General features: G+C 33.7%; 1 protein-coding gene across 8 annotated transcripts in view; it reads left to right on the plus strand.

The window, feature by feature from the left end:
* Positions 1–19,178, plus strand: part of ABHD13 (abhydrolase domain containing 13) — a 65,301-nt gene that overhangs the window by 5,685 nt on the left and 40,438 nt on the right. For 6 of the 8 annotated variants that reach the window (XM_074192019.1, XM_074192015.1, XM_074192014.1 and 3 more), the window contains 2 exons: positions 10,869–11,902; positions 15,142–15,912. In XM_074192019.1, coding sequence (XP_074048120.1) covers positions 10,904–11,902; positions 15,142–15,165 — 1,023 coding nt within the window. In that variant the 5' untranslated portion in view covers positions 10,869–10,903 and the 3' untranslated portion in view covers positions 15,166–15,912. Of the gene's footprint in view, positions 1–10,868; positions 11,985–15,141; positions 15,913–19,178 lie in introns of those variants that run through there. The other 2 variants (XR_012469545.1, XM_074192020.1) reach the window with 2 other exon arrangements.

The following is a 19,178-nucleotide window of genomic DNA, read 5'->3' on the forward strand; positions in this document are numbered from 1 at the left end:
TTAAGAACCTTCCGTATGCCAGATACTATACCATGTGTTGGGATCACAAAGTGAAAAAGAGAGGACCTTAGAAACAACTCTCTCATTAAATATATGAGAACACTGAGAACACTCAAAAGATTATTTGTTCAGACTTAAACAACTAATAGATATCAGAGGCAAAATTTTCATGTATTACTTATTCCAGAGTCTACTCTTATTATATATTGTGCTATATACCCTGAAGGAGTTTACATTCTGTGGAGGAATTAAAGGAGGTGAAATAAAATGATGTACATATAGTGATACATACAAAATAAATTTATCGATGGGGAAAATTTGTGTGAAATCCTTTAAGAGGCAAATTGGTACAGAGGAAAGAGCCTTGAATGTGGAAATAGTGCTCTAAGGATGGAACTTCAGTTTCCATTCCTTATTCTACCACTCTTTCTGGCTTTACCTGTTGGACTTTTGTCAAATCTTTTAACACCTCTAGGTCTCAGTTTCCTCATTTGTAAAATAAGAGAATGACCTTTAAGGTTCTCCCTAGCACTTAATAAACTTCTATGATCCAGAAAATGTAGTGTCATGTGTGATAGTGAATAATATGGCCTTATTGACTAGACTATAGTTTTTGAAGGGGAGTCATGTATTAAAGCTGAAAAGATAGATTGAAGCCAGATTGAGAAGGAATTTCAAGGTAAAACACAGGTGGTTTATTTGCTTCCAGAGAATGACTGGGGGAAAATGGCATGATCAGATCTTTGTTTTAAGAAAATCACTTTGACAGGTGAGTGAAGGTTTGATTGAAATGATGAGAGACTAGAGCTATAAAGGTCAGTTAGTATATTTTATTAGTCCATTCTGTTAATGTTGAGAATCTGAGGCTGGAGAGAAGGGCACAGTTGTGAGATCAGTGCTTTGGAGGTGGGAACAAGATTTGGCAACTGATTGTATATATGATCTGAGGGCGTAAGGGAACAAGAATGACTGAGGTTTAGGGTGAATAAGTCCCTGAGATGATTTGAACTCGGGTCTTCCTGACTCCAGGCCCAACCTCTCTACTCACCAAACCACCTAGATCAGTGAAATCACAGATAGAGTACCAAGCAGCAATATATTTTAAAATATTGTCATCAACACTTATTAAAGAATCTTGAGAGTTGTATTTTGAAGTAAAGGTGATGAGTTCTGAAAGATGTTCTTTTGACCTTGATTATCTTCTCCAACTTCACTTAAAATAACACCTAGTTTAATTCAATGCTGAGGAGATTTTTTTCCTCAGGAAAATCCCCCCCCCCCCCCAAACTGCTTCTATATCCAGAAATCAGACTCAGTTCTGCTTTCTCTATCCTGTAACAAAATCCTCTTTTCCCAAGAGACACAATATGGCACTGTAGTGTAGTGGTATTAAAATCAAATAGAAATTGTGGTCATTAATCTATAATACGATCCTTGTGAGCCACATATTTGTTTTAAATTGTAATAATCTATGATTTATTGTATTTTTATTTATTAGGGGGATTCATGTATGGCGCTATGAGTCTGGCACCTGCTGAAGTGCATAGTGAATCTGAATCAAAAAATCAAGTTCAAACCTTAACTTTTTTTTAACCTTAATTAAAAATACTTTATTCCTTAAAAAAAATTCTGATAATCAACTGAGTCTTAAGTGAGTAACAATGTTTTTGCTGGTGGAGGGCCTTGCTTCAATGTTAGTGGTTGTTAACTGATTAAGATAATTTTTTTAAATTGACATTTTATTTTTCTAAATACATCTTATGAAAGTTTTTCAACATGCATCCATCCACATGCATTTGCATATTTTTAAGGTATATGTTTTCCTTTCACCCTCCCTTCCTACTCCCCTCCCCTCCACTGTGAACAATCAGGTGAATATTGTACATACACATTAATCTCTAGCATGTTTAAAGAATAGTCATTTTCAGTATGAGGAATTAGGATTAATGAAAAAGAAAGAAATCCATGAGATAGTAAAGAAATATATAAGAGAAATTTTTAACAAATCAGTGTAGTATTCAGATTCTGTAGGGTTTTTGGGGGTTTTGTTTTTCTTCCTCTGAATGGAGATAGCATTGTCCATAGCTGGTCTCCCATTATTATTAATCTCCTATTATGATCCAAGCCCTCTGCTTAAAGGACCAGCATCCATCAGGGCTGATCATCTCACAATGTTGTTGTTAATGTATACAATGTTCTCTTGGTTCTGCTCTCTTCATTCAGCATCAGATCCTGTAATTCATCCATGCCTCATAGAGTGCAATCATTCATGGTTTCTTGTAGAACAATAGATTTCATAACATTTATGTACACCACAACTTATTCAACCATTCCCCAAATGATGGACATCCCCTCTATTTCCAATTCCTTGCCACTACAAAAAGATATTTTGGAACATGTGTGACTTACCCCATTTTTTATGATTTCTTCTGGATATAGACCTGGTATTGTATTACTGGGTCAAAGGGTATGCTTGGTTTTATTGTTCTTTGCCATATATAGGTTGCCTTGGGATTCTAGGCCCAGCAGTGCCTAAGAAAATAATCATCAGTGACCCTATACAATAACAATAGTTTGTATACTATTAGCACTTTGTATACAGTTAGCTTTGTTGTTCAGTCATGTCCAACTTTGTGATCCCTTGGATCATACAATCATGAGATTTTTCTTGGCAAAGGTACTAGAGTACTTTGCCATTTCCTTCTCTAGTGGATTAAGGCAAACAGGATGACATAGCTAGTAAGTCTCTGAGATCTGATTTGAATGCAGGCCTTCCCGAATCCAGACCCAACCTCTCTATTTACTGAAGACCTTGATCACTGAAATCACAGATCTAATACCTATACCTTTTCTCAAACATCAATATAAATATCCATTTAGAAATTCTGTTTATTACCTTTTATTCTTTTTATTTTTTACTATTTATAATATTTTTATTAGAAACAAAATATTTCTATATTACTGGTTAAGACTTGTGACTTTGTCTAGAGGAATGTTTTATATTGTGTCTTTGGGAAACTTTGTTCTGCATTTTATACAACTAATAGAAAGTTAACTCTTTATACAATCCATTTCCTATTTGTAAGTCATGGATGATTAAGTAATGTGTAGGACAATTAAGAAAGTATCTTAATTATTTACAGTTTTCCATTCTTCCTCATCATTGTTGCCTAGTTTTGACCTTAAAATGTTTATTGTTTAGCAGGTACTTTTTAAAAAAAAAAGTCTTAAAGACCTAGAGTAGTCTTGGGTTTTGAGGGAGGGAATTTAAAAAAAGTGAAGATTAAAAATAGACTCTGACCACAAGGAATTTATATACTAACACCTTTTTTAGCTAATAAATTTTCCAGATTTGATTATGGTTTACTTCTTCCATGATGACCTGAACCATTCACTTTGGATTTAGGATCAGATAATCAAATACAGAGTGCTTAGATTATTATTAACTCAAAATGAACTAAGAATATTCCCAAATTTTTGTTCAGAAGGGCTTATTACTGAAGAAAATTTCTTTGATGGCAAGTTACCTTTTTAATTTATTGATAGCCAATGATTTATCATTTGAATTGATGAAATCATTAATTATAATTAATTAATACATAAATTTCTTGATTTTCTTCTATGAAATTAATAGGAAAAATAGATAATGTATTCCATCTCTAACTTTTTTGGGGAAACACATCTGTTTCTCCATTTCAGATGCCTGTGTGGCATGGTTTAACAAATTTTCAATCCTTTGGCTGAAAAAAAAAATATATATTGAGAGAATGTTGAATCTCAATCTTAATTTAACTGAAGTGTGATAGGAGAGAGAAGCATCCAAAACTGTGATTGAATAGTGATACTTTCATCAGCCCTACTGTAATCTTGGATACCTTCACTGAAAGTATTCAAGGTTATAAAGATGATCTTCTAAAGGAAATTTTTACATTATAGGTAGTTGCTTAATAATAATTTAAACTATAATAAAAAGAAATGTCATTGAGCATGGAATAAAAAGAATACATTTCTGCTAATTAATGTGATATACATTCATTCCATTTATTAAGGGGACTGTTTTATTGATCAGTAATCTTCACCTCAGTTTCCTAAATGATGTATCATAGTTTTTCTTCATTATTGCAGGTATCTATTTTTCATATGAATTGATTTTTAAGCAGTTATTGGACTTTTATCAACTCTTCCTAAAATTATTAACACCCTTGTGTTGTGTTGAGGCATTTGATAGCAGAGAATTTTATTTATTTATAAATATTAGCAAAATCAATCTGGAAGGAGAAGACCCTCGAGGTTTCTGGTCCAAACAGAAACGATTGCTATTTAAATTGCTTTGAACCAATCTGGGCCCAAAAGACCAAGTGGGTGTTGCTTTAGGCAGACCATGTATAGGAGGAGAAAGGGAGGGAAAAAAGGAATAGGATTGGAGGGAGGGGAGCCAGGTAATTGGAACTTGCCTGCAGTGGGGTACTTCTATTACTTACCAAAGATGTTTGTCTGTAGTTGTTAAAGAAGACCAAAATCACTGTTTTAAGTCATATTATCTGCTATTTTTTTTCATCTTTACTACTTAATTTCATTTATATTTTTACTAATCTATAGTAATAATAGACTGTTTCTCATTGGATTTTAAAGATATGCCTTATTAACAATCCAATTTTATTGATTCTACTGTTGTCAATAAAATTACGATTGGCATTTAACTAACTTGATATAAATTTTTATAAGTAAAGTTTTAGTTTACGTAGGTATACAATGTTTTAAACTTTTCCGTTTAACCAGTATGTATTCTGTTTTCAAAAGTGGTAACAATTAGACCACTAGGTGGCATCAGAAGACCTAGTTGGGTGACCTTAAGTAGATATTTCTCCAAGTTCTGACTCCAAGCCTATGCTGCTGCCGCAGCCGCTATTGTTGTTTTTCCTTTGTTCTCAAAGAAGGTTATGATATCAGGAAGGCATTGCTATGACATGCAAGTGAGTTGGAATTAAGTGAGGAGGTGCTGTGCAAAGTCACCATCCTCACTTTCTGCACCAGAGCCATACAGTTCTGGTGGCCAGATGTGAATCAGGACTACCAGAGGTAGCTCTGGATACAATGGGAGACTTTGGCTTTTTAAAGCTAGGTCTTTCCCAGGTCACAGTTTGAATGAGCCAAAGCCTATTCAGTGATTAAGATTAGATAAGAGGTGTGGCAAAGAAGCCAAGAATGACTACTTCCCAAAAAAGAAGGAAAGAAAAAAGTTGTTGAGGGTAAGATCCTCAATGTATCAGTGATTATGACTAGTGAGAAAGAAGAGAAGCAAAATCAATCTGAAAGAACACTCTTGAGGTTTCTGGTCCATACAAAAACAATTGCTGTTTCAGTTGTTTTGAACCAATCTGGGTCCAAATGGCCAAGTGGGTGTAGCTTTGGGCAGAGAACATATAGGAAGAGAAACGGGAGGAAAAAAGGAAGAGGACTGAAAGGAGGGAGCCAGGTAGCCGAATTTGACTGAAGTGGGGCTACTCATTACTCACCAAAGATGTTTGTCTGCAGTTCTTAAAGAAGACCATGACATCATGGAGATGATACCTTTTGCAGTCTCTTATCTATACCTCTTTTGTTTTCTTAGTTCCCTTCAGAGCTCAGCTCAGATACTACCTTCTAAATGAGGCCTTTCCTGATTTCTCCTTCCTCTCTACATACTACTTTATAATTATTTGTATATACTTATATGGGTATATATTTCCTACCCCAATGTAAGCACCTTGAAGACAGATGGTTTCATTTGGTTCTCTAGTACCTTATGGTAGTATAGACTTATCAAGTTCTTGAGTTTACTTATCTGCAAAATGGAGATTATTGTTTTTGCTTTATTTCAAAAGGTTGTTATAAATTATGGTTAACAATAAACATACCCATGTATATTTTTATATAAAATAGGTCATTTAAATACAGTAAAAAAGGGTACTGGATGTAGATTCAGATGACCTGGGGGGAAAAATCATTGACTTTGCCTCTTACTCCTTGTATGACCCTGATAAAATCATTTAATCACTCTGGGCTTCAGTGTCTTTATCTGTAAAATGCCAGGGTTAGCTTAGATGACCATTCATTTCTCTTTAGCTCTAAATCTTTGATCCTGATGATTTGTAATTTCATAAAATATTATATAATTGTACAGCCAATATATAGAGATCAGACTAGATTGTCATTAAGGTTCTTAATTATAGATTTTTATGAATAATAGAAGGGGACAACCTGAAGACCTAAAACTGCATTAGGTGACTCTTTTTGCTTTTTTAAATCTCTAAATCTCCTTTTCCCATCTAACTTCCCATCTAACTTAATGTAATAGTAGGGAGACATTCTTGGAACTATTTCACTTATGTTATTGACCATCCAGAATGATATTTCTTTTAGGAAAATGAAGTCAAAATTGCATTTAGGACTTTCAAGAAGAGAGAAAAGTATTAAATGAGTTTATTACTCATGAAATAAAAACATATTGCTTCCTCATATATAGATAGTACTCTGCTTAACAAAATTCTTTACAATGAAGGTATTTTAACCTTATTTTTCATTCTGTTTTAAATTTTTTCAGACCTTCCCTTAGTCTCCCCCTCTTTCCTGTATTCACACACACACATATTCTTGAGATCCAGTGGCCCTGACATATTGCTTGCTGTTCCTTGCACAAGATTCCCTATATTCTGACTCCAGACAATTTCAGTGACTGTCCCCAATGCCTGAGATTCTTTCCTTCCTCATTTGCTCCTTGTTTCACTGGCTTAGTTCAGGTTCCAGATAAAAGTTCCACCTTCTATAAGAATCCTTTGCTCATCTCCCTCAGTGCTGATATGGTATCATCCCTCTATTGTTTTATCCCCATTTTATCTAGCTTATATCTTGTTTGTATGTAATTGTTAACTAAATTGGGTAGTTTACCTCCTCATGCCATTCCCCCCTCCCCCTTCCCCTGCATTTGACTTCAAGCTCCATGAAAATAGAATGGCTTTTGTGTTTCTTTGTATCCTTCATCTTAGCACAGTGCCTGTTGTAAAATTTGGTGTTTGTTGAGTTGACTGTTGTAATCAGAACTGTATATTGATTTAAGTTTTTTTTGTTTTTTAGGTTTTTGCAAGGCAATGGGTTTAAGTGGCTCACCCAAGGCCACATAAGCTAGGTAATTATTAAGTGTCTGAGGCTGGATTTGAACTCAGGTACTCCTGATGCCAGGGCCAGTGCTCTATCCACTGTGCCACCTAGCCACCCCCGATTTAAGTTTTTAATCAGTCTGACTTGTGGTCAGGTTGAGTCTGGTCAGGAAGAGTCTGGATGAGCCTGACTGTTGGTGGTAGCAATGGATGAGGGAAACATCTTTAAGAAAGAGTTCAGAGGTAGGATGCTTCATAAAAGAAAAGGAATGACTGAGATTATGAGGACAATGTTAAAACCTTTGACAAAGGACCTCAAGTAGGTTTCAGAGAAATGATGATTTTATGTTGAGACATGTATGTTGAATAAACTCGAGACATTAATGGAAGATCAAAGTAGGCAGTAGTTATGATCTGGTGTTCTGAAGAAAGGTTACAATGTGGATTTTTGAGTTTGTTTTGCCTTATATTTTTAACTTTTATTTCTTGTATGTATTTTGCATATTTCTTGGGACAGAGAATTTGTCTTTATAGTTCTTTAGCACAGTATTTTGCCTATAGTAGGGATTGTTAATAAGCTCTCATTTGGCATATGGCTATAAATCCCAACTAATACAAGGAAGCTGAAGTTGGCAGGTCTTTTAAGTTTGAGAATTCTGATCTGCAATGGTGGTACAGATTAAGTGTCTGCATGAAGTTTGACATTAGTATGGTAAGTATTGGAGAAGAAAAGGTGAGGAGACCAGATTGCCCTCTCCTCATGTTGGAATTAACCCTACCAGATAAGCTAAGTAGGTCAAATCTCCCTCTTGTGCCAATCAATAATGGGATTAGACCTGAAAATAGCCCTGTACTTCCAGTTTGGGTTAGATGGAGGAGATCCAGTTTTTAAAAGTAATAATTATAAATTTTCATTTCTCAAACTGAGGCAGCATCCTTCTATTAGTGGGAAAAACCTAGGACTGAAATTCAGGAAATCTTAAGTTTTGGGGTTTGTTTGTTTTTTTTTAAGACTTTAAGACGTAAGAGACCCACCTCTGTTATTTCTTTATTGTGTTATCTTAAGCAAGTCACATCACCTGTGGCACTTTCTTTTATAAAATGGTGACAATACTTATTTCTTCAAAAAAGTACCATATATTTCTTTTCTCAAGTTTCTGCTTTCTTGTTTCAGAGGAATATAGTAGAAATGGAGGTGGGAGTGAAGGACTGATAAAGCAGATTTAATAGTTACATATTTCACTTTTGACTGTTCTCAGAATTGCCTTGTTCTTATTTCCCATCACTGTTAGAAACACCCAGTGAGAGTTCAACTCAGTTCTTTCATCTTTACTTCCAGAAGGATTCATCCAAACCAAGACATTAGATATATTTTTTCCCTTTTCTGCATGTTCTAAATTGACTCGACTGCATTCAAGGATCCACTTTCCCTAGAGATTATAGCAAATATTATAAGAATTTGATGTTAGGTTTCAAATTAGCAGATGGTTTACATTTAGTACTCCTCAGATGCCTTCATTTCTTTTAGTTAACTTGTAAAAATATTCTATATTCTAACTTAAACTGAATTTTTTTGTCTTAAAAACTTAAATCGGGGGCGGCTAGGTGGCACAGTGGATAGAGCACTGGCCCTGGCGTTAGGAGTACCTGAGTTCAAATCTGGCCTCAGACATTTAATTAAATTACCTAGCTTATGTGGCCTTGGGTGAGCCACTTAAACCCATTGCCTTGCAAAAACCTAAAAAACAAAAAAACTTAAATCAAAATATTTATTATATTACATTTATCTGTTCTTTTCCAATTTGTATGTTAGCCAGAGTATTTATTTTTGTTTATCTAATTTAATTTAATTTATTTGGAAGGCAGTAGGGTTTGCCCAAGTGATTTGCCCAAGGTCACACAGCTAGGTAATTATTAAGTGTCTAAGGCCAGATTTGAACCTAGGTCCTCCTGACTCCAGGGCCAGTGTTCTATCCACTGCACCATCTAGTTGCCCTTCCAATACATAATTTTGCTTGTGCTTTTTAAAAAGAAAATAACTTTAAAACAGTGAGGTGTTAATAATTTTTAAAAGGGCAATATCAGTTCTAATTAACTGTTAGTATTAGCAATGATTATTGAAGGATTTATTTGTATATTTAAAGATTCTGGACTGAAACTAATATTTTTTAAGTGTAAGTTGGCTTTGTCACAAGAATTCAGTTTACTAAACTTGATTTAATATTTTCTTTTATCCATTTCTTCTGTTAAATATAGTCTACATTCTGATTTAACAAATTTGGCTATTTGTAATAAAATGTACTACAACTTGGTGGCAATGGTGGTTCCTGAGATATTAGAAAAGAATATTACATTTTTAATGTATAACTCAAAATTTTAGAAAATAAACTTTAGAAAAGTGTATAATTTAAGAATGAGAGCTACTGAAAATATTTGACAATCAGTATCACAATGAAAAACATCTAAATTACACCTTTATAGTTCATGTTGATGAACCTTATGGAATCATCCTATTCTTACTATCTATCTATTGGTTTATTCATATTTTTAGTAATTTTTCTTGAATAGTTTTATTGAAATTTCTGTTCTATCTTAATTTCAACAGATTTCTCTCTATATATGTATTTTTTGGCATGATTAAGTCCTGTTAGGTTTAGTATTGTGAAACTTTGAAAAAAAAGTTTGTGAAAGTTAATGTAAAATCATAAAAAAACAAGTAAAATCATATGCCTTTGAAGAAAAAAATTATCCAGTTTATCAGGTTTTTCCCAGTTTATCACTTTTTAGCTTATTTGTAAGGGAAAAAATTACTCTAAATATCAAGAAATAATGATTTTGAAGGTCTTTTTTTTAGGGTCTTTTTTTGGTAAGGCAATGGGGTTAAGTGGCTCGCCCAAGGCCACACAGCTAGATAATTATTAAGTGTCTGAGACTGGATTTGAACCCAGGTACTCTTAACTCCAGGGCCAGTGCTTTATCCACTGTGCCACCTAGCCGCCCTTGATTTTGAAGGTCTCTTAAAAAAAAATAAAGATTTATTGAATTGAGCTGTTAGGTCTTAAGGAGGGAGAAGTTTTTTTCCCAGTGTTTCAATGGTAATTTTTCTTATATGAAGATAAAAATTATTCATATTGTCATTTTATGTATGTTCTTAGTAGGAAAGCAGTTTCCTTCTTAGCCATATCTTCCACTTATAAAAATAAATCTGGCTTCATAAATTGCTACATTTCACCAGTGTGAAAGTAAGTGGGTTATAGATATGTTGTGTGGGCTAGAGTTGTGTAATAAGTCTGAGAAATGATCAAGTCTTGGGGATAATTGAAAGGTGCAAGATTATTTTAGAAATCTATTTTAATGAACTCACTTTTTATTAGAATCTCTTGGTTTTAGTATTTGTTTCTTTTGCTCTATTTCACACTAATTCTCTTAATTGATTCCTGAGATGAACTTTGAGAAAATTATGCCCTGTTCATGTTTTAGTTAACCTTATTTCCAGCTGTCTTTATATGATATTCTAATTATTGAAATGCAACTTTTATGAAGTTCTTAGTTATAATATCTCTACAAAATTTTTTGAAAATCTTTTTTTTGGGTTAATACCTGTTCACATACATTAACCCAAAACCTGGTATTGTTATTATATATTATGAAAAGAATGAATTTTCTTGGTTTATAAATAAAATATTTTGGTGAATTTTTGGTTATATACATCTTTTTTTTTTTTTTTTTTAGGATACATATGGAATAATAATTCAAGGAGACCTACAATGGAAAAGTCATGGATGTTGTGGACTTTTGTTGAAAGATGGCTGTTAGCCTTAGCTTCATGGTCTTGGGCTCTCTGTCGTATTTCTCTTTTACCTTTAATAGTGACTTTCCATCTGTATGGAGGCATCACCTTACTTGTGTTAATATTTGTATCGATAGCAGGTATCCTATATAAATTCCAGGATGTATTGCTTTATTTTCCAGAACAGCCATCATCATCCCGCCTTTATGTCCCTATGCCCACTGGCATTCCGCATGAAAACATTTTCATCAGAACCAAAGATGGAGTGCTTCTCAATCTTATTTTGCTGAGATACACTGGAGATGATTCAACATATTCCCCAACTATCATTTATTTTCATGGAAATGCAGGCAATATTGGTCACAGGTTACCAAATGCTTTGCTTATGCTGGTTAACCTGAAAGTTAACCTTTTACTTGTTGATTACAGAGGTTATGGAAAAAGTGAAGGTGAAGCGAGTGAAGAAGGACTCTACTTAGATTCTGAAGCTGTACTGGATTATATGATGACCAGACCTGACCTTGATAAAACAAAGATTTTTCTTTTTGGCCGTTCCTTGGGGGGAGCAGTGGCTATTCATTTAGCTTCTGAAAATTCCCATAGGATTTCAGCCATCATGGTAGAAAACACATTTCTAAGTATACCACATATGGCCACTACTTTATTTTCTTTCTTTCCAATGCGATATCTTCCTTTGTGGTGCTACAAAAATAAATTCCTCTCCTACAGAAAAATCTCTCAGTGCAGAATGCCTTCTCTTTTCATCTCTGGGCTCTCAGACCAGTTAATTCCACCAGTAATGATGAAGCAGCTTTATGAACTTTCCCCATCTCGGACTAAGAGATTAGCAATTTTTCCTGATGGAACTCATAATGACACATGGCAGTGTCAGGGTTATTTCACTGCACTTGAACAGTTCATCAAAGAAGTTATAAAAAGTCACTCCCCTGAAGAAATGGCAAAGACTTCATCTAATGTAACAATTATATAATATTCTTTTCTGATTAGTGCACTGTATCTTGATTTGTGCAAAGTGATAAAGAATGTTAATTTTTAAATGTGTATTATGTCTGTACTTGCCTAAAGAGTAAAATTAAACTTTGAAAGGTCTTTAATACTTCTGTGATGACCCAGATAGTTTTTACATTTGGAAAACTGTCATTGTTGGAGTAATTCCATACATTTTCATCAAACCTTTCAATATGGATATGTATCCGTATTTTATTATGCCAGTAAAATGGAGACTATTCAAAAAAGTTCCTGGTTACAGCATTGGTAATAATCTATAATCTATGCTATTCTTATACTTTGGGAGGAAGGAAGGGAGATGGGAAGAAAAATTTGATTTATCAAGGCATTTCCATATTTTTCACTTTAGGAAATATTGGGACAATCATGGTTAGCAAACTATGTTCTGTAACTGCATATTTCACTTCAAGAATTAATACAAAATGCATGACAGTATTTTATTCCCTAAATTATGCAATTCAATATTTTTAATGTAAATAGCACCAGTAGTATACTAGTGTATACTATAATCTGAGTTATATCTATTTTTATGTAAACATTTTATGTGTTTGTCAAAAGCATAAACCATGAGGCCTATGTGCAGGGTGCCATGACTTAGCTTCTGTGAGTGCTGAGGTCTTTTAATCCCCCCCTTTAGTAATAAATAGAAGCCCTTATCCAAATGTAATCATTGTATTTCTGTGGGGTACAACCAAAATCCTTGGCATGTAAAATTAGATATTTAGGATTTTCTGCAGCTTTGGTTGGTTGTATTTACCTAAATTTTGAAACATTTATAGTCATTTTTGGTGGCAAAGAGAATTTTAGCTTATGTAAATAATAACAGTCTGTAGCTAGACTTACTGATAGCAGCCATAACAAAGATTTGAACTTTTTAACTAACTTTGAAAATACTTCTCATTATGTGATTGTATGTTACATAGAAGAGTTAAACTTTAATCCTTATTTGAATTTTAAGTCCCAATATCCATGTAAACCCCAAACCAAAGCCAGGATGTCAGCTCAGTGGATTTACCAAAAAAAGAAAAAAGGAAAAAAAAAGAAAACATGTTCTGTTTTTGTTTTTGCTTCATCTGGTATTAAGGAGAACAGTATCTACATCAAATGGTAGATTTTATAGCAAGTATTTTCATTCTGCAGAAGTGGAAGGCAGAGAATTTCCTGACTTTGCCATAAAGCATATTTTCACACTAAATATTTTTTTTAAATGTTTTTAGGCTACACTATGTAATAGACTTAACTGGAAGTAGTATTTAGATATGTTTGCAGAAATATTTTCCCTTTGATTCTTGGAGTATTCCATAATGCTACCTTACCAAAAATGTAGCAGATGAGCCATAGATACGGTAAGTTATTTTCAGTAATGTTTGACAGCTATATGTAAATGAGGTTTGTACATATATACCAACTTTTCAATAGGTTTTTTTAAAACATATGATTCTCATTAAGTTCATACCTTTTCAATTTGCATTCCTTGACTTAATAAAAGCAGCCATAGTATAAAGATTCAGTAAATTAGTAATAATTTTGGCTTGTTTAAAACTCGTTCTATGAAGTTTGAACCAGAAATATTTTTCACAGTTCACATTTTTATAATATAATCCAATTCAATAAAGATATAAAGTCAATGAGAGTTAATAGGAATACTTTTTTAACATAATTTTCCATCATAATTTTCCATCATAATAACTTGCATAATATTTCATCTATGTACTCCAATTAGTTTTACATTTTTAATGTCATTCAAAAGAATGCATACATTTTCATCAAGCTTTAACATTATTGCAACATGAGTTGAATCTGGAAAATTATGAAAAATTAGTAATGTCCACATTTACACACCAACACTTAATTGTAAATACTGCGTGGGAATTTGTTTTGAAAGCAGAACTTTTTCATTTATGTTAAATGTTCGTCCTCTCTCTCTCTTTCCCACTTTTTGTTAAATCATAAAAATTGCTAAAAGGCAATTCTTTAAGGGTGCTAGTGTATTATGTCCTCTCTCATTTGGAGGAAAAGCGCCTCTGACTTCTGTAGTGTCCTGAGCAATTTGTGTATGGAGTTTGCTGTGTTATTTTTCTTTACCAGCTTTTTGGGAAGGCATCCTCTAGTCAGATGGTTGAGGGGGTGGAAAAGAGGCTTTAATAGTACATCAGAGGTCTATGAAACCCATGGCAACCTGTTTTCAAACATATTTCAAGTTGTGTGGCCAAAAGTGATCATCTGGTCATGACAAAGGAATTCGATTCTTTTTCAGACCATCTATCAGAAACAATGGAAATACATACATATATATATATATATATACACATTTTCCGATTTCATTATTTTATACTAATTGCCATAAGAAAGTTCCCCCATGAAACTTAAATTTAGTAAGTGACTTTTATTTGGGGAAAAACTATCATAAAATATAATAAAAGTCCTATTTTTATGGATTGTGCCAATATAAAGACATTCCACTAGAGAAATATTAAAGAAACCAAGATTGTTATTGTACTCAGACAAAATACTGCAACAATGGAAGTTACCTAACACAGTAAGATATGGGAAGACACCACCCAGAAAGGGAAATCTACATAGGCTTCATCATATTGAAGGGCAGCAATAAAATGACAAGCAAGAAACTTGACCAGCATACAATAGAAGTTCATTCATTTAAAGCACTTTTGAAATACATAAAGGTCCTTGACACTAGTTGATGCTGTCCTACCCTGGGCAGCAAGGAGTTTTAAAATTATGTTTTATTTACTGTTTCTTTAAAAAAAAATAAGGTCGGGGGATGGAACTTGACTTTTAATGTCTAGAGAAGCATAACCTTATTTTGCAGTAGATATGTCGGTCACTTGATAATTAACATATTTACGTATTTTCTAACTTCAGTTTTATGCATCTCTCTGCTATTCACTAGTTGTGTTGCTATGTTCTGGTTTGCTAGAATTGGTGTGCATTCAGTTCATTTGGCTATTGTTCTATTTAATACTTGTCAATAGCAGTTGGAGTAGATTTATTTTATGGTTTACAAGAATTAAGGCCATAACCAATTTTATGTAAATTTTTTCTTGAAAAATCTGCTGAACAAAGTTATATTTTGTAGTACTATTTTTAATTGCACTCCATTACAATTGGAACTGAATTTGGGATAAGATCATAAGCATGTCTCTCAGAAATCACTTTTTTTTCTAGGTCATGAATGGAGACTACTTATAAGGATTCTACGACTCCCTCGTTATTTTTGGCATCATTTATGAAATTTTGAAAAAAAATGCAAATAATGTTTCAGATTATCCAGTTAAATTGAGCTATCTTCCTTCATATCACTCAGGTAAAGTTACAAAATGACATAGCACAAACATCTATTTATAAATCTCCCAGTTGAAAGGGTAGTCAGTGAAATGCACTTCTGTTTGTTTAAATATAATATATGCACATCAGCATCTCTTGGCTAATCAAAAGTGTCATACATTCATTCATACAGTGAAATTAATGCAAACTGTCATCTTACCCATGAATCAATTCATCTTGGCCAAGTGACACAAATATACCTCCATTTATATTTCATATTTTTAGAACTATGTATACTTTAAAATAGGACTACGTACAAGAGACACTTTACAAAAGTGCCATATATAAATACATTTAACAACCAAGAGTGGTATGTGGTGTTGAAAATGATTTATAATGCTAGCAGAATTCCTGTCAGTACAGTGTATACTGAAAATTAAATTCTCTACATAAATTCAGGTTGTAAAAAAATGATATTCTGAATTCATAATGTAAGTCATATTTTTTCATTTCCTTGCCATTTTTATTTGAAATAGTGGTGTAATGCATTTTATAGATTAAATTTAAACATTGCAGTATATTTATGTGCTAACCATGGCAGTCTTAAACATTGACATTTTGATTTTTTACAATAAATTTATTTTAAAAAACACTTTCTATTTTTCTGTACTGACATATGCAATAAATTGATACATTAAAAGTTTGAGTAATGTCTAAAAAAATCTGTAGTTGGTTGTTTTCATTTCCTGCTAATGTATTTTAAATTCCATAGTAAGTCATATCTTGAGTTAATGATAAGAATAAATATTTCAGTTTTATTAAAGTAAATTAACATTTTGTTCTGACATAATGTTTAAATCTATAAATTAGGATTTTTTTTTCCTAAAGTAAATTGCTAAAATATATAATTTAGGCTAATAGTTAAATGTGTGCATTTCTTGAACATTATTAACTGGTGGTAATAGGAGAAAGCCTAGAAGCAGTTCCAATTTTTAGAAACGTGAACTTGGGTATAAACATTGAGTGTGATGACAAATTGGCTAAATAAATAGCTTTTTAAAAATTTTTTTTAAGAATTCCCTCTTGTTCACTTAATTGTGCTAATGAAAGTAATCAAACTTTTTTTTTTAGTGTACATTAATTCATCAAGCCTTTGGGGGTTATAATCCCCATAATCCCTAGGAGAGAAATTTTATATGGATAGCAAAAATTAGGTGGTTCCTGGGTAAAGGAACCCTGAAAGTTCTAGAGGGTAGAGAAGTCCCTAGATAGTCCTTAGCCATCCTAGAGTGATCCTTCTTAATTCCCTGCTGCAAGACTTAAGTTTATTTTTAAGTTGAAACTCATTTAGTGAGTGTGCCACACTTGAGATAACCCAAATTATTTTCATTATCAGAGGACAGTTGATCCATACCTACTTTCTCCCCTTTTTTTCTAGAATTCTTACTTCAAAAATCCCTAAAACTTCAATAAATGGGTTAGATAGGGATATTAGGGTAGATTGGAGGGAGGTAAGTAAAGAATTTTCATGCTCTGAGAGTGATCATTCTGGAAGGGGAATATTAGATGGTGTATGTCAAAACAGTCATACAAATGACCTAATGGCATACAAAAGTATGATAAAGAGACGAGCTTGAATGGAAGGGGGAGAGGGCACCAAACACTATAAGAGGAGTAAGGCATGGGATACATACTTGTGCTTTCAAATAACCCAGTTTGACTTGGACAGTAAAATAAGAACTGCATCTGTGTAGGTAGATTCAAGCCAGAGCTTGGAATGGCTCATTGAGTAAGGTGGAGTGCATTTTGCATTTGTTCAAGACTTAGGTAAACCCATACAAGTTGAATTGAGAAGGAAAAGATTGAAAGTGGAGAAGTCTTGTTAGATCCTCTTTATTACAAATAATAGGACAATTTAAAGTGATGGCATTGGGAACTGGTGAGTATATGGAGGTTAAATGCATGAACAAAACTTGGGGGGGTTGGCTAGGTGGCACAGTGGATAAAGCACCGGCCCTGGATTCAGGAGTACCTGGGTTCAAATCCGGTTTCAGACACTTAATAATTACCTAGCCGTGTAGCCTTGGGCAAGCCACTTAACCCCATTGCCTTGCAAGTACATAAAAAATTAAAAAAAACTTGGAAACTGTCAATCAAATCAGTCATTTTTGTGCCTGGCACTATGCCAGATACTAGGGCTATCAAGAAAGACAAGGCAGTCCCTGCTTTTAAGAAACTCAGTGGGATGGAGAAGGCAGCATGGCAAACAACTGTGTACAAGCAAGGTATTACCTATTTTAATAGCTAATAGGTCTAAACAGTATCTAAATAAATTGGAGGTGTCAGTTATTCAGAAGGTATTGTGTCAGCATTCTGTAGCATCAGGAAAGGCTGCTTGTAGAAAGTGGATTTTTCTGGAACTTGATGGAAGCTGTGGAATTGGAGGCAGAAAATGAGGAAAGAAGTCCAGGAATGAAGTATAGCCATTGAAAAAAATGTATGAAGTTGGGAGATAAAGAGTTTTGTTCTACAAACAGTAAGCGGGCCAGGATCTTTGGATTGCAAAGTATAGGAGGTATATGTGTATGAGGTTAGGGAGTAGGGCAAGTAAGAAGACTAGAAAGGTAGGAAGAGAGCAAGTTATGGAGAACTTTAAACCAAGAAGGATTTTTTTTTTTATCTTTTCCTGGAGTCAATAGGGAGCCTCTGAAATTAATTGAACTGGTAGCAGGAATGGCAGTGGTGGTGACATGGTCAGACCCCATGTTAGGAAGACCATTAATAGCTGAAGATAAACTGTTATGGGGAGAGTCAAGATACAGAGAAGCTAACTAGCAGGCTTGTACTGTAGCAGGTGTAATGTGATGAGGGCCTACACCAGGATAGTGGCAATGTCCAGAGAGTAAGGGATACAAAGGTAAAATCAGCAAGACCTAGGCAATATTTTACATGTGATAAGTAGAGGGTAAGGAGCTGAGGATAATAATGATCTAGGTTATTAGATAGTGATATTCTTCGATAGTAATAGGAAAGTTAGAAAGAAGAGTGGGAAGTGGGGAAATGAGTTTTGTTTTGGATGTGTTGAATTTTAAGATTTAGGCAAAATATGGGAAGAACACTAATAAGATTCAAAGAACTTAGTTTCAAATTCCATCTCTGCTGACTACTATCTCTGACCTTGGGCAAGTCACTAATCTTTCCAGGGAACACTTTCCTTATCTACCAAATGAGGCTGCAGTAGATAGCCTTTAAAGTCCATTCTGTATTCCACCATCACTGATTCTGAGATCAGTAATGACTTCCAGATTATAAATAAACATGGGTAACTAGGGAAATAGTGGTATTATCTTGGAAGGTCGGTAAGAATCCTGGAGTCATTCAGTGAGTTAATTTTGGACACAATGAGTTTGAGATTTTTTTTGGAACTTCTAATTAGAAATAGGCGATTGGACATTCTCCTCTGGACAGAGGTCACAATAAGAAGTAGAGATTTGATCCATGTCAAGATGATAATTGAAATTCTGGAAGGAGAAAGTATCTTCAAAAGAAGGGAGGATAGTGAAGAGACAGGTCCTTGGAAAATACCTTGCCTAGGAAAATCTGAGATAGAGGGGAAACTTCTTTTTGAAACCAAGTGGATAGAGTATTCAGTAGAAAGGATGTTGTGTATATATGTGTGTGATTGTGTTCATTTTCGTCTTTGATATTCCCCTAACAATGTCTACTACATGGTAGACTATAAGAGTTTATTCATTGGTCCAACAGTTCAGAGGTCATAGAGAAAGAACACTTGTAAAAGTCAAATTAATTTGGTTATTATAGGGAAAAAAAAACTAGTGGAAATAGAAATCATTGCAGTTTATTGCAAAAATAAACAGGAAAGGGGGGGGCCAAAGAATAAGCAGAAAATTTGAATGAATTTGATAGAGGAGATGAAT

The sequence above is a fragment of the Macrotis lagotis genome, chromosome 6, assembly GCF_037893015.1.
Source record: "Macrotis lagotis isolate mMagLag1 chromosome 6, bilby.v1.9.chrom.fasta, whole genome shotgun sequence".
Taxonomy (NCBI): domain Eukaryota; kingdom Metazoa; phylum Chordata; class Mammalia; order Peramelemorphia; family Peramelidae; genus Macrotis; species Macrotis lagotis.